At 27.6% G+C, this 25107-nt stretch overlaps 1 protein-coding gene across 2 annotated transcripts in view; it reads left to right on the top strand.

Annotated features, from left to right (window-relative positions):
- The window catches only part of LOC129984617 (mitogen-activated protein kinase kinase kinase 11-like), a 28233-nt gene extending 6196 nt beyond the window's left edge, over positions 1–22037 (top strand). Inside the window, exons 3-10 of one of the 2 annotated variants that reach the window (XM_056094540.1) lie at positions 2678–2826; positions 5054–5229; positions 6043–6286; positions 8037–8165; positions 9061–9243; positions 13122–13367; positions 14318–14584; positions 20135–22037. In XM_056094540.1, coding sequence (XP_055950515.1) covers positions 2678–2826; positions 5054–5229; positions 6043–6286; positions 8037–8165; positions 9061–9243; positions 13122–13367; positions 14318–14584; positions 20135–21099 — 2359 coding nt within the window. In that variant the 3' untranslated portion in view covers positions 21100–22037. The remainder of the gene's footprint in view (positions 1–2677; positions 2827–5053; positions 5230–6042; positions 6287–8036; positions 8166–9060; positions 9244–13121; positions 13368–14317; positions 14585–20134) is intronic. The other variant, XM_056094541.1, reaches the window with a different exon arrangement.
- The last annotated feature ends 3070 nt before the right edge of the window (positions 22038–25107 follow it).

Below are 25107 nucleotides of genomic sequence, written 5' to 3'. Positions count from 1 at the left end.
ATAGAAGAAAAGTACATTTTACATGAATCCAACTTTGCTTTCTTTGTATGCAAAGAAAAAATTTGTTTTAAAAAATTCTCCTATTTTTAGATTTTTTTCAAATCTTAGTTTATATTTTATATATATACTAGCCGCCTTTGGCGATCAGCCGGTTCGCCAGTATTACCACTCGCTATAATTTTCAATTAAATATTTTAAGTAACTGGTCTCTTAATAGATTCTCAAACAAAATATTTTGAATCTTCAAATTTTGATAGTCATACCAAACTTATACTGTTGTTTAGATGGTTCTGTTCAATTTACTATATATATTTTGCTAATTTGTTGTCATTTCCGGTGAAACTTTAATTTGAAGTGGAAATAATGAAATTTCAATTAATATAAAGATATTTTTTAATAAAACCAAGCATTTTATTTTATTTATCATCTTTATTGTTATTTATTTATTATTATTATTATTGAATATGAGTAATTGCAAACAGAATCGCTCGATATTTAAGTCTTATGTGAACTACAAAATATTTTTCATAATTTATGTAATATCTAAAACAATAATTCAACAAAAATTTCTCAGATTCAGCATAAAATTCAGTTTTTAGTTTTGCTTTCAAAAGGATTGAAATGAAATCAATAATATTTTGTTCCGGCCTATAAATATATTTCAAAAATTATGAAATTTAAATTTAATGCAGTAAGGTATATTCTGAGAAATTTTCTGGCCACACCAAATTTTAAATAAATGAATGAACATTTCTATTTTCCACGATCAACTAAGACTTATTTATGAAGTTTTGAATGTTAAAAATTTAGAAAAACTCAGCATTTTCATAATCTTAGGCCAATTAATGTTGAGAAATCTGCACGCTGATTGGTGTATTTTCTTTGAAACGATCGATGGAAAATCAAAAATTATCCTTTTTTTATTGAATAGTGATATTCAAATTTTCATAAATCAGTCAGTTTAAGTAATTGATTTAGTTGATTGGAAATTAACTCTTTTTATTTAAAATATTAGTGTTTCAAGAACATTTTGTTATTCGTGATTTCCACAGCAGAAGCTTTATGTAAAATCAAAAATTCATTATTTATTAGAGCATTTATTGAATCAAGTTACATAAAATATAATCATTTTTCATTTAGACCATTTTAGCAGATCTGTGTCTTACTAAAGGTTTACAAATTAGCTGTGTGGCCCTGATTTGAATGGATATCCTGTTCATATTAAACAAAACTTGAATTAAAATAAAACTGATTTATTGGATTAATAATATAGAGAGTGTAAAAGATCATAAAATAATTTTTCTTGAATTTATTTTTTAGAAAAAATAATATTTCAAATTTGTTTCTTTTCCTACAGACATGTGCCGAAAATTATATTTTTGTAGATTTCATTTCCAAAAAGATTTAATTTGTTTTTAGTTGGAGCTTTAATCAATATGATGGCAACACTTTGAAAAAAGCTAATTTTTTCCCATGAATGCAAAACGTGCTCGTGCAGCTTAAATTTTATTTTTATTTTGTACGAAAAAAATTGTTGAAAAATATAGTTAAAATTTTTATTTAAAAATTCATTAAAAATAGAAATTTAATTTTAAGGTTAAAACATTTGTATCATTTAAAAGATAATTTTTTGATCTTTAACTTCATGTAAAAATCTTTTTTGTGTGGTAATATTTTCGGAAGTTATAGCAGAAATACGCCACAATTTCACTTAATTTTTAAATAGATAAAATTCTAATTAAAAATTTTAAAAAATAACCCCCAGGTGCATATTCCCGGCCTCCAAGGTATAAATGTGCCAAATTTGGTAGCTGTAGGTTGAATGGTCTGGCCTGTAGAGCGCCAACATACACACACACACATTGAGCTTTATTATAAGTATAGATATCCATTAACTAGAAAAAGTACTTTTTCTAAACACACAATTAAATTTCTTCACTGAAGAAGGGGAAGGGAGAAACACATTTAAAAAATTGTTTTAATATTCATATAACTTTATAATTTCAAAAAAGAAAAAAAATATATACTAAGTTTAAATGTTTAAAAAATTGCCAGTGAATTTCCAAAACAGCATATAAAACCATTTATGATTAATATAATTTGAATTTATTAGATTTTTCTTTTTGGACGCGAGGGATTTGTCAGATGTTCAAGAAACTAAGAAGGTCTGCAAACATTAAAACAAAATATTTTTTGATCATATATTACACTTTTACACAAAAATTTACTAAAGTGTTGAGAGGACATTTTTTACATGGTGTTTTCAAGAGCCTCATATTAAAAATAAGAAAAATCTTTTCTGATGATTGCTTACACTAACCTTTTTCAAAAATGTGCTCTTAGAAAAATAAATGAAACTACAGTTCCTTGTACATGGATTAAATTTGTATTGTTGATATTTGGCAATGATCAGTGTAAAATTTTGCATTGCTTTACAAAATGATGATTTTAAATTCTCTTGGCATACTTTCTAAAACTTTCTCATGAGAACATGAATACTATTGTTTTATAATATTGTTGTCATTCGAAAAGGCAATAATTAAAGAATGCATTTTCATATTTTTAATGTATAGTGGTTGGTTTTCCCTTTATGTATTTTTTTAAATATTAATAAATAAATAAAATATTTTACAGAATGTACACTTTGACAACTTTGTATGTTTTTTTTTTTTTTCAGTTATGGTGTTGTCCTTTGGGAATTGTTAACAGGAGAGACTCCTTATAAAGGTATTGATGCTCTAGCTGTTGCTTATGGAGTTGCAGTTAATAAACTGACATTGCCCATTCCTTCTACATGTCCTGCTCCATTTTCTACTCTTATGGAAGGTATTTATTTGGACTTTTTTTTGTAGTAAGTGTTGTAGAATGATTTGTTTTCTACTATCGCCATCTGCATCAAATTGTGTCCACTTAATATATTTAAATTACATCTGAGTTTTAAAATAAATATATAAAACAATATATATGATTTTTTTTTTTATGCGCTTGCAAAACTGTTACAAACTGTAATACACATCCTGCTCTTTTGATTAAATATGATAACCAATGATTGTGCACAAAAAATGAGCACCATGGCTTTCAGAATGGAAGAGGGAATTTACTTTGCCATATCAAGGATTAACCCAGACATGAATTACATATTCATGTACTATTTCGTAGTTTGTCCAAACAATTCCTATTATCAGTTACAGATATTTTTGCGTTTATGTATAATCTTCAATATATGTTATTACTTATTTACTGACATTTGGTGTGTATATATGTAAGCATTATTTTATGTGAAGCAGGATGCAGTTTTGAAGACAGTGAAAAGACTTTCTATTTCGTGACGTCGTTTCATTTCATTTTGAAGTAGCAGGCATTTGTACAAGTGAGAGCACACAGAACGACACAGAAAGGAATGATGAAAAAGCTCTTAGACATTTTATCCCTGGTCTTATATAACCTAAGATTTTGATACTGAAAATATTTCTTCATAGTGCTAATATATAATGAATATATTAACAATAGGGAATTTTCATTACACACGTCAAAGAGGTAGGAGAAACGCAGGGATCTTTTAAAAAAGAATTTGTCTCATCAGCGGTATTTTGTCTCTTCACGCGAAGTGTGGGAAAGTTAGGCTTTTAGCCGATTCTGCAATTTCACATATCTTCTCTTGAATTAATTAAGTAGAAACAGTGGAATTGGATCAAGAAATAAGAGAATAATTTAGAGTAAAGTTACTATGGGCTAAATTAAGATAAAACTTTGGAAATTAATTAAATTGAAATTGAAGTTTAAAATATCATTACACACACACACACGCATATATATATATATATAAAATATTATATTTGTGTAATTACTTGCATTTGTTTGTGGAAATCATTAAGAATGGAACTATTTTCTAATTTAAGAAGAAATTAATTTCTAATTTAGTAAGAAATTTAATTTTTTTTGGTTTGATAAATAAATTTATTTTTAAAGTGAGAAGAAAATTTGCCTGATAATTCATTTTTTAAAATAACTGCTCATTATTAAAATTAAACTTAAGAGCTCATATTAAAAAATTAAATTTAAAAGCTCTTAAAAATTATTAATAGTTTAAACTTAGAAAAAAAATGAAATATTTTGATATACAATTGTTTTTAAAACATTTGTTTGTAGAATTGAAAAATACCTTCTTTTGGCTATAATTAAGATGAATATCTATATTTGAAGACAAAGCCTGTAGTTTTTAGGAAAGGAATTTTCATTTCCATCAGATATTTTATTTTATCAGTTGAGGGCAAATTTTAATTCAGTGATTCCATATGAAATTCGCTGAATAAGATGAGCTGACTGACTAGAAATAAGCTCATTGATATTTTCAGTTATCTCTTTAGTATTTAGTGCATTTATTCATTTTGTTACTTAAATAATTTTTGCGTATAAACAATGAGCTGTTCTTGATAGTTTGAATTATTTCAAATTTATATTTTAGATAATTTCTTAATATTACAGATTCTTAATTTGAATTAGAAGATCAATTGGTTTTATGAGAAATGAGTTTATTTGCCACTCAAGATGGCTAGAAAGGAAAAGTAAAAATAAAGAAATTAAATGACATTTAAATTAATTAGTAAAAAATATTTTAAAAAGCAGACTGAAATTTGAAGTGTAATGTTTATTATTAGTTACAGCTATTAACTTTTGTCAATTTACTTTCAATTCTGTTATTTAAAACTTTTCCACTTATGACCTCTTTTGAATAGGAGGGAAAAAATGCATGACAATATTTTCATCTGAAATTTTTTAACTAAATTTAATTCATCATAATTAAAAGAAAGTTTAAGATCAGTTATTAGTAAATATTAATGAAATAATTTGTATTAACTAATTATTATTCACTAAATTAACATTATTTTGAAAACTTGACCTTTTTACTATCACAAATTGGGATGAATTCTGTTTATATCATGATAAAATGCTTGAAAAATTTCATAATTTTATCTTCTCTTCTTTTCTAATAGATTTAAAATTGATTTTGCACATTTGCTTTTTGTATTAAAACTTTTGTTATCTTTTGAAGCCTGTTGGCATCCTGATCCCCATGACCGACCAACATTTGTGGATATTCTTCGACAACTAATGGAAATTGCTCATTCTCCTTTTATGAATACCCCTCAAGAATCTTTCCACACCTTGCAGGAAGATTGGAAACATGAGATTGCTGATATGTTTCATGAACTTAGATGTAAAGAAAAAGTGAGTTCTTGAGTTATTGAATTCTTTTGTTATTTACTACAATGTTTTACCATTATAGATACGATAGAATTTTATCAATCTCATATGTTGTCAATGATTTTTTTTGTAGCACTTGTTTAAAGAGCACTAAATAATTTTATAACTGAATTGATTGGTATGTGTATTGCTTGGATATACCTGAGTTGATTTAACATTATTCATTTTGTTAATATTAACATTGGTAGTTAATATTCTTCAGTTAAATTTTTTGTAATTCTGTAGACAAAATTTTGTAATGTTTATTAAATTAAATTATTTATAGTTTATAGAAACTGCAAATATCTGTTAAGAAAATGATAGTAAGAGACTTATTATTTATATGAAGCTTTTAGAATGACATTTCAGTCATTGCAAACACATTTCACTGTCTTTCTGCGGTAATTTAAATAAATGTTTGAAGCATCACAAGACACTTTTGATTGCTCTAAGAAATGACTCTGAGTTTAATGTTAACTTTTGTTAATCCGTATTTTTTGTTATTTAAAAAATATATATTGTAATTTTTTGTAATTGTACTAGAATTTTATGCTGAATTGCATTGGTTTATTTAATTTTTAGCCATTTTATTTACTTGAATGATTCATTTTTTTAATTTAATATTGTACTTTTTTATTCTGAAATATTAATACTATATCTATCTATTAATTACACAAAAATTTCATATATAGATAAAATTTAAAAAAATAAATAAATAAAGACCCTTATTTCAAACATTTAATATGTATTTTTATTGCATTGCTCGAATATATTATTCTTATAATCAAAATATTTTAGGAATTGCGTTGCCGGGAAGAAGAATTGACCAAGGCTCTTCTACAGCAAAAAATCCAAGAGGAATTTTTGCGTAAGAGAGAGCAGGAATTGGCTGAAAGAGAAATAGATCTTCTGGAAAGAGAACTTAACATCATGATTCTGCAGCAGCAGCAAGGAAGGCCCACACCTAAAAAGAGAAAAGGAAAGTTCAGGAAAAGTCGACTCAAGCTGCTCAAATCTGGAGGACAGATAAGCATGCCTTCTGGTAAATTTTTGTCTTGTTGATGCCAGTTTTATAACATCAAAATGTGATGTTTCTATTAAACATTAATAAACATTCCATTTAAGAATCACAAGTTTTTTTTTTAATTCAAATTAATGGCTTTTTGTTATTTTTCTATTGCTTTTTGATCAAAAATATAGAAAGTGATGTCATATTAAAAATAACTGTAATATTATGCTATTAAATGGAAAGGAACTTTACTAAAATCCTACATTCTTGTAGCATTTTTTTCTTTCCTTTATTGGAAAAACTTTTACTTAATATTTTTAGGAATGTAAAAATTCTCTTTATTTAAAGACTGTCATGAATATATTACTCTGTAAAATATTTGTCAACAGTTCAATGTTATTCTTTTGTTTGTGTAAGTAAAACATTTGGTATATTTCATTCATTAATGCTTTCTGTCATTAGAAAGTTTCTTTTAAAATTTTTAATCAAAATAAAACCAAACTATTTAAATTTTCTTATATTCATTTATATTACATGATATTTTATGCCAATGACAGTAAGCAAACTAGGCTAAACAGTATGATATTTCAAAATATTGTGTTATTTTTCTTGCTGAGTCCTCTGAAATAAATATTTCTTTGTGAATGCAGTGCACTCCTGAGTATCTGGTTCACAACTTTCTGGCATATTTTCCTTTTATTGTAATTAAATGAGGAATGCAAGGTATTGCATTGGTAACATTGCCCATGTTATTGGAAGCAGCCATTTCCTGCAATCCTCCTATGTGTCATTTGTAAAATATAAGTTGTGGTTGAAAAAGAGCAGTGTTCTGCTTATTGTTTATTGTTTTGTCAGTATGTAATGGACCTTAATTGTTACCATTGTTTCTGATTATAATTGCACAGTATGTACAATATTCATGAATTCACATTCTACGTGGTTTGAGATGGACTTAATATGAAGTGAGAAAAGGCGTATTATAACAGTGAGTTTTGGTATAAAAAGTTTGTCTTCTGGTATTGGTGAGTAAAGAAATGAGTTCATTGAGCTCCGACCTATCCGGCTTCCTTGTTATCCGTCCTGCCCTTCCACCACATTAGACCGGATACTCAGGAGTGTACTGTATTTATCTTTAAGATGTAAAACACTTAACTTTAGAGCATATAACTTTTCTGGTGTATCATTTTGTGCATGAGTTGTGCATCCTTTATTTTTTTTTTTAAATAGGATTTTTCTTTATTAGTATATCATTTTTTGCATGCATTTTATTCTCGATTTTTATTGAGTGAATTTAAAGAAAAGGATTAGATTTCATTATTCCCATATATGCTCAAACAACAAGGATTTAGACATCCTACTCTCCACCAAAGCAGGCACATTCCTAACAACTTCTCAAAGTATTGTATTTATTTAGTAGAAAATGTATATGCCAACAACGTCTTCATAATTAAAAAAAACTGATACCGGTTAAATAAAAAGTAAAGCTTATTAAAAATTCAGTCTAATTGACTAATCATTAAATTCCAACAAATATTTCCCATTTGAAAATGGATGAAAAAAATTCACACCATTCACCCAAAGGTTAAAAAGAAGGAAAAAAAGATCCTTTGAATTTCTGTCTGATATGTGTTCTTGTACTAAGAATTAATCTTTAAATATCTAGTTGATAATACCTTCCATTGCTTTAAAATTATGAAATAACATACTCAAACTAGGTTAAAAAATATGGACTTAGAAAGATTTTGATTTTGGCCAGCAGTTTTGAGTCATCTTTTTGTTTTAGACTTTCGGCACAACATCACTGTGCAGCCCTCTCCTACCATGCGCCCAGAAATAGCGAGCTTGCGCATGCCTGCTAGTCCCGAGAGCCCTCCGGCTTCCCCCAATCTACCTCGTCTTAGAGCTTATGCATGTGAGTACCCTGCCAAATAAAATTGTAGTTGTCCATTAATAGACTTATATTAGTTACAATATAACGTTTGTTCAGTCAGCAAATGTTAATAGCATTATGTGTTTTAAATTCAATGCTTAAAATCCATTTTTATATTTCTTTCTTTTCATAAATTATTATATTTCATTTGCTTGATTTCGGCCATTTGCAAAGTATTTGCTTTTTATGTTTGATATCAACTAAATAAGCAGTAAATTTAAGTTTCTTTTGATTATATTAATGTATATTAATTGATGGCCTATCTTTTTATGCTGAATTTGCACTGGGGCGATGTGAATTTGATGTTTATATCGTCTGTGAAATCTTAAACTTATTTGGTTTGTATACTGCACCATGCATTTGGTTTATAAAGTGCATACTCCTTTTTTAAATTTCTCTTTTATACTTTTTTACTTGTTTCTCTTAATCCTTTGTAAGTTATTGTTTTTTTGTGCTATGAATTCTACTTTTATTTATTCTTATTTAATACTAGGAATTTGCTTAAAGAATTTAAAATTCTTTCCAAAAAATTATTATTTCCATTTCAATCTTATGTAAACTCAATCATTTTTAAAGGAAGATAAAAGTAATTAAATTGTTTTATTATATGTCATTTATTATTATAACAGTAACAAAAAATACAACCTATCTCCCTCTAAACACATATGTCTAAATCCACTTCTCATAATAATGATAAGAATATTGCTGAGTGTGTATTTTAATGAAAAGCATATTTTTAATAATATTATGTAGATCTGATCCCAAATTTTGCAATCAATTTCATTAATTGAAGGAAGTGTCTTTTAAATACATTTATAGTTTTATTCTATTTAATGATCTTAATGTGTGGCTTTAAAATAATATTTATTTATTGTAGTACCAGTGGATGGTGTAAAGGGCAAGACGTGGGGCCCATCAACTGTTCACCAGAAGGAGCGGGGGCACTCCAGAAGGCTTCTCATCGAGGGTAACAAGCGATGGTCCAAGAGTGCCCCCAACCTGGAAAAATCTCAGAGAGGAGCTTATTCGGCTGGGTATTTTGGAACATTACCTGAATGTGGTAAATACTTCCTCATGTTTATGTATCAAATTATAGTGTGTTAAAAAGTTTAGTATATGGATTTTGTAAAGTTAGTTGTACTGTTACAGTGAAACTTCAATTAATGAGCAGGATTTGCAATCAAATCTTGCTGATAAAGTGAAAGACTTGTTAATCAAAACAGTTTTCCTTACATGGGAATTCATGTTAAGTAGGACAGTTTGTTCCATTTTGAAGAAATACTCAAATTATGTATTATTTATAATGAGTGTTTTTTCTATAAAAATAATTCTAAAGTCATTTATCTTCAGCTACATTTGGGATTGCCATGCCACCAGGAGAACCTTAAAAACTAGGAAAATACAGGAAATTTTGCATAAAAACCAGGAAAATGCAGGGAAATTTGGAAATTTTCATAAAAATGGGAAAATACAGGGAATTTTAAATTTCTTAGTTATTTTTTTAATTTTTTTATGCCCAAATACATGAATTGGCAATAATGAGTAAATTAAAAGAAAGTAATCTTGCTTTGTAAAGTTTTTTTTTTGTTATGTAATCTTTAAATGATTTATATCATAATAACAAAAATGTTTTTTGTCTTATTTCACCCTATTCCTTAATTTTGTACAGTTTGCTGTTAAAGAGTATGAGAAGTAATCCTTAATATATAAATTTTGTCTGCTAAATTCTAGATATTAAATAAAAGTTTTTTTTTTTTTATGTAAATACAAACCTTCTTTTATTATGCTTTATTTTGAATAATGTTAAATTATTGATTCCTTTCCTTGCTTTTCTCATTCTTTAAAAACATATTGCATGAGTGCTATTTGTGCATTTCCTTGTATCTGGCATATATACACAGGAAAAATACAGAGAATTATTTTTCCAGATTTAAGTGACAACCCTGTACATTTCAAAATTTGATGAAAATGAGACATAGTATTTTCATTAAATGAATTTGTGGACCAAATAGCCATTCCCTGATTAGGACAAAGTTTCTGAATGTTTGATCCATAAAATTCTATGCCTTTAGCATTTCCCTTATTTCATTGTAAGATTGCTGAGAGGCAGAAGAGGCAATTTCTGTATGTTATCTCCTCACCAAATCTTATCTATCATCAAATCTCATTTGTGACTTTTTGTCATTACATCAAATGCAGCTAATTAAGCATTTCAATAATTTTGCCTTTATTCTTCCACCAGCTCTTCAATATCTTGCTGTACACCTTTAGACCTATTTAGCCAGAGACATGAACTTGTGCATGTAAAAATAAAGATTCTCTTGTAACGAATTCTTTTCCTCTGATGACCAAATACCATCTTCAACTTTTTCTATGACACAGAATGCAGTTTAAAAAAATGCTTTATCAAATATTTTTTTTTCTTGCATTTTTTTCTTTTTTCTTTTTATTACACAAATTTTACTTGTTGTGAAAAGTGCTCATTAAGTGAGGTATGACTGTAGTTATGCAGAAGTGGGGATACAAATACTTTGTTACTTATAACATCTTCATGAAATTGGTGTCAATGGAAATGAATCCAAAGGTACATTTTGTTCCAGTTGATTAAGTTAATTTAACTATTATTTCAAAAAATTTCTAATTACAGCTATCTTTTTTTCCCCCTGAATTGATTTATATTCATGCAGTTATCCTCCCCAAAAATTTACATGGTTTTAAAAAATAATGCTTCTAACGTTATTTAGTATCTTTCAGTAATATCTTGGAAACTATTATATATTTACAAATTCTACTCTTTGTGAAACATGAAATTTAATAAGCTTTTGAAAATTGCAGTTGGATGAATATTAAATTTATTTTCGTGTTAAACAATTTTAATATGAATTTTACTTTCTTTTCAATTCCCCCTACTCCAATGATGCATAATTTGCTTGCTGGAGATATTAACCGAAAGAATGTTTAATCAATTTTTGCCAGCAATTATCATTTGAAAGTAATTGAAATAGAAATCCAAGGAAATCCACTTTCAGTAATTTAATTAACATTAAAATGAGAAATTAATTAACATCTACAATTTATATTTTCAATGGCTTGATGATAAGCACTCATTCAAAAATTTCTTTGATTTGACAGAGGATATTTTTAAAATATTCTTATGAAGATTTATGCAGAGCTATAAAGTATTCTCTTCTTTGCATTTATATAAAAAACACCAGTTCAAACCTCTAGTTAAAAAAATAGTATCACAGTATTATGCAGGGTTTGATTCATTCACATTTGTCTTGATTGCATCAGCCAGTGCATAAGAGAATTCATTTTTATAGCAGCTCTGTATATCACTAATTTTTTTCTTTTTATTTCAATTAATGGTTTTCACATACATCATCACATAATATTACAGATTGTATGTCACCCTACAAATAATAACATTTAAAAAAAAAGACTTATAAGTGTCATGTAGCCCATAAAAAAATTTCAACCTTCTCATGACTCTAAATTCTACAGTTTTTCTGTTTATTGTCAAAATATGCTTCTGCTCAGCTTCTTCACTTAGAGAAAACAATCTAGTATATCCTTTAAGCCTCATCTTTTTGACAGATTAAATCCAAACTTGATAAAGAAGAGCATTGAGTATCAGTAAGCAACAATGCACAATCTCAAAATTAAATGAAATCTTAATTAAATGTAGTTTACTAACTTCTTTTCTTGAGGACTGATGCAAATTTAGAATTTGATGATTATTAATCAAAATGGCCAATTTTAGATAGAGGTGGATTATACATTTTGAAATATAGAACACAAAACAATTTTAAATATATTTAGATCTAGCTATAAACTTGTCAATTGAAGAGAGAATTTTTTATGGTTCAGATTCTTAATTTGTGCTTTGGTTTGTCATAAAAGGAATATAATAACAAAATGCATGCAGGTAAATATCTAATGCAAATAGCAAGAGAATAATCTGCTCTTTGGGGTATAGATTTTTTTTTCTTTTCTTTTTTTTTTCTTCTTTTTTTTTAAGGAACATTTTTTTTTTTTTTTTTTTTTTTTTGCCTATTTTTAATCGTAAAGAGAAAGAAAATAAAAATAAAAAAATGTCAAGCACGGCACATTTCTATGAAAATGTGCCTTTAATCATTTTCAAATTCAAATTTTGTCATTCTTCTATAGTATTCTTCATATCTCAAGCCCTTTTATATAAATTTATTCATTTACATATATTTAGTTTATTTACTTCTTGGTCTTTATTTTTGGCATAGTTAATTATTTTATGAAATTAAGTTTTTATTTGTTCTTAGTCTATGCATTGTCTGAGTTTTAGATATAAATATTTCCATTACAATTGAATTTGTCTGTTGTTATGATCAGTTAACACATTAAGTATAGCGCTTTACACGCTCAACGCTCTGCTAGGGATCGCATATTTTTAATTTGCATTTGGTATTATATTTACATAAACTATTCTTAAATATTACTTCATATTTTATACATCTATTCATTATATAAGATTTTTTACGTTTTTAAAAGATATTTCCTTGCAAATTCATACACGAAATTTGAAATAACAAAATGTACAATAATAAAACCCCTTTATAAGGTACGGTAAACGATCGGCACAGATCTACTGACGTACTGGCTATACTGACCGATAGTTTCCACATGCTTGAAATGTCAACATTCAGTTATTTTGCTAATCATTTGTCATAAGAATGTGTAAGGCTTTGTTACCCTGGTAACGTAGCAAAAATATTTTCCTCTGGTTGGTTATTCATCGATTCAGCCAAAAAAACACGAAAACGAAATATCTCGTTATTCAGCCACAATGTTCGGCCCGCTAAAAGGAGAAATTTCGTGACCTGACCACAACATTCGACCTGTTAAACACGAGAAGTCTCGTGACCCGGCCACAATGTGTCAAGAATAAATCTCTTTTTGCAGGTTCAGAGGAATGGCACCTGGAGAGTTTGCCTACACCCAGATACCATACCTTATCAAATGGTGACAGCCTCAAGCGAAACACACACTTCCTGCACCTTTCTTTGTACAATATGGCTGCCATTGCAGCCAGCATAGCAGCGGGTTTTGACATTCGGTTAGCAACGCAGACTACTGTCCACCCTAAGCTTTCTTCCATGTGGTCTGAAGATGAGGAGGAAGATAAGAGGTGGTGGTACCAAGAACAAGGTGAGTTTTTGTGTTTGAGTTGTGGTCCCCTTCCAAAATCTTCAATTTTTGGTTATTGTGTTTTTCCTTTTGCATACAATTCATCTATAATTTTGGTATATTTGATCCAATTTTTTTATTGATTACTAGCTGGTACCCGAGGCGTGCAACTGCACATGAAATAATTTCGGAAATATCACTTAAAATTAGAAACAGCTACATTGTTTAATTAGGAATGATTACATTTATTTTCTTTTCTACAATGAATACATTCAATGAAATGAATGATATATAAAGGAGAACTATAAATAATATTTATTTATTTGAATTCATTATTTAAGTATACTTTAGGGTAGACAATTCCCCCCCCCCCCATCTTCGGCAAAAGCAAATAAATTTCATGACTGTCCGACTCATGAGCACCCAACATACAACTGCCATGTGAAAAACATGGATTTTCTAGGTTCATTCCAATAAGTTAGCAAAGTTTTATTGCCAGCGGATTAACAGTACGACAGTGCATAAAATATGAACAAAAGAAAATTCATTTTTGTATATTAGATTTGTTTATAAATAATAATGTCTCACATTAATCTAAATGTAATAGTTCTAATTGAATTGAATACCATTAAAATTTTCAACAAGAATTAAATTATCAATAAATTAAAACAACTTTTTTAAAGCTTTGCTTTTTTTTCAGTATGGTTAATATATTGATCATGTTTCAATCTTTATAATAAAAATAAAGAGGATACAGATGATTAAAAAAAATTTATATGATTTTGAAATGTTATTTCATCTATCATGGAAGAATTTCATTATTGATGATGCTGTTACTTGCTGTTCATTGTTTTTCTATTGGCAGCACATTATCAGCAATTAGCTCATTCTTTGTAATTAATTATGTGTGCATTATACCTTATGTGAGTATTTTTTGCTTATTGTGTTTCTAGAAATGTCATATTTTTTAGGTTCCCCTTTGTATCTGGGTTCCGAGTATGAGTTCAGCTCTCCTTCTGGCTACCCTCACAATACTTATCATGGCCAGACTATCCACCACAGGCCAGGGTTGCACTTTGATTTCATCTCCTCCTCGCCTCACCACAATCCCAGTATCAGTTCTGGAGGTTCATACACACCCCATGCCCACAGCCCTTGCAGGAAATCATCTTCTGCTTCAAATGAAAGTGAGCATCCAGCCACCAGCTCTAGCTCTGGCCTTGGGCCATCTCCACTAGGTTTGTAGACACTCAATTCAAAGCTTGTCCTTGATGATGTTTTTCTTAGATATTCTTTGCTAATGATATATATTCTATCTTCCTACTGCTCATATCTGAAAGAAAAAATTAAAATTGCCCATGATGGAAAAAATAAGGAGGAGTCATAATTGGTTGGAAAAAGCATAAGGAGTCATTAATTCTTTAAAAATGAAAAATTGAAATGAATAATTTCTATAACTTTATTAATTGTCTTACTAATGAAGCTGTTAAATATATTATTTTGATGGTATGCAAACTTTTGTCAGAAAAAAGTAGATAGATTTGTGGCATCCCATTGACAGATTATAGTGATGTCAGTTACATGAAGTGCAAGATGGAGCTTCTTAGTTCATGAAATAAGAATTTGTGAATTTTATTTTATTTTAATGTTCTACAGGATGTTTATTCCAGTCATAACAAATAATTAATTTTTATGCTGTTAGAGATAAGTATATATTTCAAATTGGAACTTTTACAAAATGATTTGAAGAATTTTATTTTATGTTATTTGAGTCATAAAATATACAAATAAAATTAATAAGTTTAAACTTTTATGCACTTTCTCAGTTTTATTAATCACATTTAGTAAACTATTCTTTAGATTTAAAGAATTTAATTCTTCTGGCAAATTCTTCAAAAGAGTAAAACTAACCATTTTATGAAACTTTGAATTCATTATTTTTATTTTTGGCTGCAGAAGTGCTGGACATTGGTTGACATCTATTTCTCTATTGAGTTATTGAAGTAGTTTAAAATAGTGATATTCATAACTTAGTCATAAAAGAATGGAACTTTTCTTGTTTCAAATGCTAATTTGTTAAAACAGTTTATTAAATATCACTAATAGGATCAAACAATATTATATAAAATCTAATTATTTTGAACACCCTGTATATCGACAATGCTTCAAATTTTAGATTATTTCAAAATGAAAATTTTATTTTGGTCTTAAATATGAATAAGTTTTGATTTATCTCTGTAATTATGTTAAGAAGGAGGAAAAAATGCTCTATAATTATAATTTTTGAGGTGCATGTCTAAATCATTTTTGCAGATTTTCTCAAAATCTCTTTCTTGTTTGTCTGATCACAATGATCCATCCATCCACCAGATACTAAGTGTGAAAAGAAGTTTTAGTTTTCTGCATAGAATTTTTCTTAATTGTAAAGAGATTTAAAGAAACCAGGAAAAGATTGGCAAAACCCTGAATAAAAGTTTTAATAATGGTAATAAGCTGATTAGAACATTTTGTTATGTTTTCCCTAATAAAGAACCTTATATTAGTAGCTAAAAGCTCTATTTTTTAGAAAATCTTAAAATTCCTTGTGGCTTCATGTAGCTGTTTTTATTTGAAGTTGTCTTAGTTTTTATGTATTGAATATGTGAATTATGCAGATTTATTAAACTCTATTGGCTATAGAATGATTGCACTATTTTGAGGTACGTGAATTTGATTTTTGCCCTCCTTTTCTTCTGAGTAAGCACAAAAGAATGCAAAATATTTTAAATCACTGCTCAGCTTACACAAACATATATAGATATATATTTAAAACTTGTTTTAAAAAGTAGTAATTATTTTAATCCATATTCATAGCATATTAAATGATCAGGATTTGTTGTTATAAGAAATATGAGTTTGAAATGATAAATATAGAGCATTTAATCAGGTATAGATAAGTACTCTCTGCCATCACTACAAATAATAAAGATCACAAAGTAAAATGGGTCTCAATGCCATGTGTCTTTTGCTGCAAGCCCACTCAAAGATGATAATTTGTTATTGGGAGTAAATGCATTCATTAGTTGGCTTTTTAAAAGAAAAAAAAAAGTGGTGCTGAGGGAGTGTCCTAAAGCCCACTAATTATCCATTGACTTCTCATCTTCACATTTGAGATTGTTCCTGGTATTATGTGCTAGGGATAAAACTGCAAAGACCTTCTATCAAATGAACAATTAACATTTCTAGCAATGCTCATTTTTTACAACACACTTAATTTAATTCAAATGAAATTATTTTACTCAGAGCAAATATTATGTTGCTTTTAGCATACATGAACTCCCTATATCCTTGTTCGAATCTTTGAGTTTTATTTTACTGTACTTGGAACTCTGGAAGAATGCTTTTTTTTAATTATTATTATTGTTGTTGGGTCTTTAAAAATATTGGTAAAATATACATTTATTATTCTGGCCAGGGAAGAGAAAAATTGGTTTGCAGTTTGATTTTGTTTTGAGAATTCCACCAATAGAAATTAAGTGGGTGTCATTTCCATGAAAACTTTCACACATACTTCCTAATAAAAGTATTCTCCTCCCTTTCCCACAAAAATTGTAGACCTCAGGCGAGACCATGAATGCTATGATTGCTCAATTTTTTATTTTGAATTCCTGCATATTAGTGCTCTGTGTTTTGTAATATAGTGGGAAAAAAAAAACATAAATACATTTTAGATGCCCCCTTCCCCCTTTTTTTACCTTCAACCAATTGAAATCAAAATTTGGCAAGAATTTACAATTTCATAATAAACTCAAATACCATATTTTATTTTTCAATGTACTGCATTTTTGAGTTATATTCCTGTGCATGCAAATGTTTAAATTGAAAAATGGTTAACTTGTTAACAGATCCAAAATATCATATCGATTTCTGATCTAGATGTTCACTTTGTAGCTATCATGTTTTTAGGTAGACTGTGATTGGATTTCATACAAAACTTGAAAGAAATCTACAGATTTAGTTTAATGTTCTCATATCAAATTTCATATGTCTAGTTCAAACAATGTTTAAAAAAAATAAAGAGATTCCAAAAATGTCTTAAAATCATATTCAGTGACAAACAAATGTAATCCCAGATCCCCCCCCCCTCCCCATTGATTCAGAAGTCTTAGTCATTTTTTCAGAGAGACAGCATAATTATGAAAAGGTTATTTTTAGACATAAGATCTGAAATGTAAAGATTTGTCAGAATCTTGAGTTTGAATTTTTGATGATTGTATTACTTTCGCATTGTATACCTAATATACGAGGGCATAGATTATTGTGGCAGCATCATTTCGATCAGTTTTGTTTCAGCTAAATTGTGAATGAAATTTTGAAATGAGCACATATTTCAGTTTGTGTGAAATTAGAATTTAGTAATAGTTGAGGAGAATATTTGTATCTTGAAATCCATTTTTATATAGAAAAATTTGTGTCTTGAAACCCATTTTTGTACTTTTATTAACTGCAAAATAAATGTAATAGGTGTTTTTTATTCAAGCATCTAGAGTTAGTAGGCAAGAAAAAGAGTAGTGCTTTTGAATATCAATAATGTAAATATTTTAATTAAATGTAGAATTTTTATTTTTATGTCTAATATGTACTTTGACAGTTTTTGAATTTTTTAAAACATTTTCTTTAAAAAATCCTCGGGTTTTTTTTTTTTTTTTTTTTTTTTTTTTTTTTTTGTCAATAAGCAGTGACTTTAGTCAAACATATTTTATGGCATATTGTATTATTATGTCATACTTCTTCTAAAGATAGTATAAATGTTATATTGCTGCCTAAGACTATATGGCAATGTTTTCAGTTTAAGAATCTGTTATATATTTATTTCTGTGAGTTTTTGTATTATAGTTCTGTTCCAGTTTCAAAATTCTTAGCAAGAATATTTATACTTTGTTTTATCTTATAATATTATACTTGAATCTGTTTCCCTGGCTACTTAATATTCTTGAAAACAAAAGAGGAAGGGAAAAAAATTAATACATTTCAAGTGGGCATTATTAATAAATTTTAGACTTGATTATAATTAAATATTTTTCGAAATCACTAGAATGTATTATTTTTTTAAATCTCTGAAATTTAATAATTTATGCTTTAATTACAAATATGATATACATTATTGAAGAAATAAGTAGGATCTAGATGTTATGCTCAATAATTTTGTTTAAGATGCAGATTGTTACATTTTTATATAAACTTGGGTGTGTAAATAATTTATTTTAAATTTAATCTTTGTTTAAGAAAATCAATATTTAGTTCATATATTGTCTATAGAAATGAAAAACCATTCCATTATTAATGAAATAATTTTTGTTATTGATTTGTGAAAAGTAAATTTAATTGTTAGAATTTTCATATATTTCTTCATTTTGTTATTTCTTTCAAATTTTACATCATACATATATATATAAATTTTAGAAAGTGAATGCCTTTTTTTAATGTGCAAATTAAAATTGGAATATTAAATAAACTCTTGGTTTTTAAAAAAAAATCTAGAATTGAATCCCCCTCCCCTCTATAGAAAATTAGTCATTTAAGACTTATGCTACTAATACTTTGTGTAAGAAATGACTTAATTGTGGTCTATTCATATAAAATACTGTATTCAATCTTATGTTTGCATTGTGTTTGATTAATTTGCTAAATAAGCTATATACTATGCATGCTAAAATTATTTTTGTCATTTTTATTATATTTTAAGGCTATGTTGTCATTTATTTATTTACATTGTAGGCGAGTTCTTATTTATAAACTTAGAATAAGTGGAAAAAATAAATTAGAGTATGATTTTGTGTACTTGTTTTGATACTAGGAAAAGGAGTGCTTTTGTACTTTGTCACTTTCAAATGTATTACCTTTCAAAGGGATCTTTGAAAGTTAATACATTTTCTAAATATTCTTTATCACTTTACTAAAAATTTTTTATTTATAAAGTGCTGCTCATTGATAAGTACATGAGGGATGTGTTTAATCCTTTGGCTACATTTGACGTATCAGTACCCCATGCAATTTGGTCAAAGATGCGGATGACGTTCTGACGTGTCATTGAAACTGAGACTAGATATAAACAGTTCGTTTTGGTTTCTTTCAAAGTAATGCAATTTCTGTTGCAACAGAACAAATAATTTCAATAGTTTCGTAAACCTTGTTTGGGATATACAACACCAAAATGGCAGAAATAGAGAATATATTTTTTTCAAAGTGATAGCGATCGTTTTAATGAAAGTAGTGATCTTGAATCTGATGAGAAATTTTATAATGATCCTTTAAGTGATAAAGGGAGATTTCAAAATGAAAATAATGAAGAATATATCGAACTAGAAAGTGATAACGACAGTGAAATTATTCCAAGATGTAAAAGATGCTATTTATTATAACCCGAGTTTATTTGCTTTAAAAATATTTTGTAATACTAACTGCCTAAAGTTATTTCAGTATTGTGTAGGAGTATATATATATATATATATAATGAATAATACGAAATAAATTAATTCTTGTATAAAATCTACAGTTCTTACTTGCCCTCAAAATTAAATATGCTCCAAGTGCAAAAAAAAAAAAAAAAAGAAATTTTTCAAATAAATGTGTACCCAAAGGGTTAAATCTCTATATTGCTCTAAATTAAATGCTTCACAGGATATCATTTATAAAAGAAAATGATTAACATTGATGCATTCATTATTTTCATTAAAAGAAATGTCATTCAATTTCTTTAAATAATTAAATGTGGAATAAAATAAAACAAAACCTTATATTTTATATAGGAATTTCATCAGTGTTTGAGCGCATGTCCTATCTGGAAGGACACAACACTCCTCCTCCACATTTCCCTGATCGACCACCAGATGTCTCCTATCACTACTATCAGGAGTACAGAGGTGCAGGTGCTGAGTCTGTGTGCTATGTGGAAAAAGTCTACACAGACCAGACTCGCCCTGATGTTTATATTGTGGAGCGACTATATCCTGAGTCTGTGAGTCCTCCAGATGGGTTCCATCCATATGAAAATCCTGGGACAGCTTCCCCAAGGACGCCTCAGCGGATCATCTACACCCACCGACGGACATCGTCAAATATTTCTGACACGTCCACCGATAAGCGGTCTGATGATCATGAGTTGTTGACTGTCTCTCACTCTTTACCTCCTCAAACTATAGAACCTTACACAACAACGACAGTTATCACCTCGTTGCCTGGCACACCCAGGCGAAAAATGGATGGGAGTCTTTTTGAGCCATCTATTAGTTACCGTCTGACTCATCCAAAAATCAGATCACGTCTGGATTCAACAAATGGGGAAGACAGCCCATTTGAAAACTCGGGGACACCTCTTCATGCCACTTATGGCCATCGAAGGACACCTTCAGAGGATCGGCAGTCAGAGACTGATCACGATTCACTGACTGTTTCTCATTCACTATCAATTGAACCTTATACAACAATCATCACTTCCCTTCCGAGTACTCCCAGACGGAAAAATGATGGACCTTCATTTGATCGCTTGACCTATTCTAAGGTGAGACCTCGATTCGATGGAACGATGTCTCCTTCCCGTGGTTCTAATGGGATGGGAGAAGAAAGTTTGAACCGGGTTAGATTTAGCATTGATGAAGGAGAAGAAACAAATCGCCAGACAGTCAATAAAGCTATTGGAACCGATGATTTGGTGCAAAGTTCAACAGACTCAGTAGATTTGGACTCTTTGCAACAGAATTCTTCAGTAAGGTAGTGTAGAATTCTTGTTGCATTTTTGCTCTATGTAATAATGTTTCACATTCCAGTGAAATCTCAAGAAATATGAAACTGGTTAACTTACAAAAATTCTTCCGCAAAATAGAATAACTAATGGCTCTCAAAAACATGGAATTTAGTAGGAAAAAATGATAGCTTTTCTTATTGAACAGGTACAGTCATCTCATATCGACATTTAGTGAATAAAGTTTTTCTGTTCTATGTATATACTGATCCAAAAAAAGAATATTAATGTACTTGTGCTGATATTGTTGAAAACTACTGGCTTTAAACAAATTTGTATTTTTTTCTCCATAATTGGACTTTAAAATGAGGGTCCTTGGAAAAGTGAGAATCAATTTATTAATACATTAATTCAATGCATATTAACCATTTAAAATTTTTAAGAAATAGTTATTATTTTTCTAATTTTCTTACTTTATTTGTTAATATTTATTTGCTACCTTAAGCACACATTCCTATTCTTTGAAATTGTCTCTGGTAGAGTTTAATAATTGTCTTCTGAAGTTTCATATTTTTTAAAAACCAGTTTCTTTGCTAATATGTCTAGTAACTTTTAAGTTTTTAAAAAGATATAGATGGCATATGGTTTTCATAAATTTAAAATCACTATGTATGAAACAAAAGTTAATCTGATTTGTATTTTACTGTTGCTAACTCTTTTCGAATTTTTTTTCTTTGATTTTACATTTTCAGTGGCATTTAAGTAAAGACATTTATGGCACTGCTAAAGCTTGCCCATACAATTCCTGTCGAATTTAACTTAGCACTGCCAAATTATGCATATTTCTATCATTTACATTTTGGCCTTTTTTTTTTCAGTTAATTTTGAAAATTTAATAATTAAAAAATAAGGCCATTTACTTGTATTTTTATTTGAAAGTTTTTCATTTCAAAATAAGAATTAATTTAAAATATTGGACTAAAAATTAATTATTTTTCCTAAATTATTTTTATATATAATTCTTATATTAAAGTATGTAAATTTGCATGACTTCTGGTAGATTTATTTTTTTTAAAAAATATTGTGTTTCTTGTTAAAATGAAACTTTTTGAAGTTAATGAAATATGCATTTTAATGATAATAATGGAAAACAGAATTTACAAAATATTAATTATTTTTAAGATGAGATGAATCCTTGTAATAGTTTCATGCATATTGAAATTCTTACTTTTAAATGTGGCCCTCATTATTGATCTCAAGCATTTTTATTTGAATATTATATTCTGATCTTTTTTTTCACAGTTTTTTAACAGTGTATCTGAAAATTTAGGCTGGATTTCTTCTCAAAATTTAAAATGCTTGACTAGAAATAATGTTGAATCTGATTGTTCGGAATGGAAAGGTTTTCTTTATTTTCTTTCTTTATTTTTTTAAATAAGTTAGCCAAGTGAAGTAATTCCAAAATATATAGTGTGATTCCTATTTTCTACCATATTTATGTGTAGAAAATATTGTTGATTACATCCTCCAGTTCCATATTTTGTTAAGAATTTATCTTCATATGTAGCATCAATTTGAAATATTTAATAGATATAAATAATTTAAACAATATTGACACTATAAATTTGAAAGAAATTCATGTTAAGAAGTAATGCTTTATACTAATCACTAAAATGTCGATAACATTCCTGATGAATAACAAAGTATTATATTTTATTAATAACAAGTTTTTTCAATTTTTTTTAATAAATTTTTGATCATATATTTTATTTTCATTAAACATCATCCATTAAATTATTTTCATCCCATGTATATACAATTTTTGTACTATAATTTTTTTCTAAGTTGTGAGTATTGTGATTTATTTTAATGTGTTTCGTGTGGGCACTGACTCCAAATGTTGATGGCAGATTACTATTTATTCATAGATAAGGGGTACCTTGACTGCAATTTTAAATTTTGATTTATATTATTACTGTGTATGAATTTCTTTCCGAAGACAAAAAAAAAAAAAAATGGATAGTTGTGATATTATTTAGTGCATTTTCCCTGAATATATATTTTTATTAGAATTAAGAGTATGCATGATTTGAAAACATGAACTTTATAACATATATATAATATTGAAAAAAGCCATTATTTTTGCTACTTAAAACTAATTTTAATAATTTTTTAGAAAGGCCAGAAAAGGAATGTTTTTCACAGAATAATTGGTCCCCTTATGTATGATATGAAATTGTATTCAACCTAAAGCTTGAAGGCTACAGAGCACTTATAAAAACACATTCCATTTTTTAAAACTATAAATGTGTATGTATTAGTTATAAAAATAAATGTTTTTGGGGAAAAGATTAATATATTATGTGTATTTGAAATTGTTAAAAAATTTTGACAGTAAATATTGAATCCAAATGTTGTGTAAAATTCATTTGGATATCTTATAAAAAATGGCAGTGTAGACTCTTGATATATTTCTTTGCTTATTTTGCTGTAAGTAAAAAATAAGGGAAAAGACCTTAACTAGCTTTTAAAAAAAATGCAAATTAGTGAACTTATTTATATGTATTGTGAATTGAATTCTTTTAAAACAAATTATAAGGTTTTATACTCTGTGAGTTCATTCATAAAATTTAAATTATGGCTTTTAAAAAAATAGTTTGAAATAGAAAGTTTCTATTTTTAGTCATTTAGATAAAATGATAGAATTTAATAGATATATAAAAAAAGTTCCAGACCAATTTAATTTTTTAAAAAGCTTAATATAAAAAGTTATCTTAACAAATTGAAATGATTTTACCTTGTTTTTGAAGTGGTGAAGGTCCTGTTTTCTAATATTGTAAATGGCGACTTTTGCAACTGTAAAATAGATTTTTTAAAATTTTATTTTGAAACAGTATATTAATTTTTAAGCAGCTACTTGTTTCTTTCAATATTAATGTAATATTATTTTTAATTTCTTCATTAGTTAATATTTGAAATTATATGGTATTTCTCTAAATGCTTTTAGGACAACAAAATCTTATTTATTTATTTATTTTTTATCTTTAAAGCAATTTATATTCTGTATTTGTACATTTGAGAGGGAATGGATATTCCTTTGGATAAATAATAATTTTCTTATGTCATTATTTATTTCAAAATAGGAAGAAAAAAATCCTCTTAATACCAATTTTTGTTTCAGAATCAAACACAATTGTAAAAAGGTTATTTAAATGCAATGCAATTATAATGATATGGATATAGTAGATTCTTTAACTCAAGCAGGATTTTAATATCTAGACATCTGCTTTCATTTGCATAATAAACTTTAAGAAATTCTTTACATTTCTTATGTACCCACTTTTGGTTACTTTAGTATCCTTGTAGAATTTTTGTAACTTTTGCACAATAATACTTATCTAAGAAGTTCATTCAATTATATTAGTTTCACTATGTGCTTTATCAAGAATCTACTGCCATATACAAATTAAATAAGAGTATACATTCAGAGCAATATTTGAATCAATAAACAGATATATTTTATATATTTTTGTGACTGAGAGATTTGGAAGGTGCAAAAATTTGAAAGGTCTTGAAGTAATGAAGCAAACATATGCTTGTTTTTAAAATTTTGTTAAAAGTGAATATTGTTTGAAAATAAATTTGTAATAGCAATAACAAAATGTTTTTCAAATATCTTCATATTTTCTGGTATATCATATTTATTGCTGTTAATTAGAAAAATTCTTGACTGAATTATCCCATTTATGTCAGTATTAAAGAGTATGATTTTAGTATTCCATGAGAATCGATGCATGTGCAAATATTTTTCAGATCTTATTAAGACATGTACTTAATTGTTAAAATGAATGTTATCATAAAATGAGCTGTATTTTCTTAACGAAACCATTCCTTTTGTTATTTTGTATTGAATAATGGTGGATCTGATGATGCCATCATGAAAAATATGTTTATTATACCTTGCTTTAATAGAAATATTATTGAATGTGCTTTTTTTTTTCTGAAGTAGAACACCATAGAAATTTTTGATACATCATATTT

Source organism: Argiope bruennichi, chromosome 9, assembly GCF_947563725.1.
Source record: "Argiope bruennichi chromosome 9, qqArgBrue1.1, whole genome shotgun sequence".
Lineage (NCBI taxonomy): Eukaryota > Metazoa > Arthropoda > Arachnida > Araneae > Araneidae > Argiope > Argiope bruennichi.
This window is presented reverse-complemented; position numbering and strand designations above follow the sequence as displayed.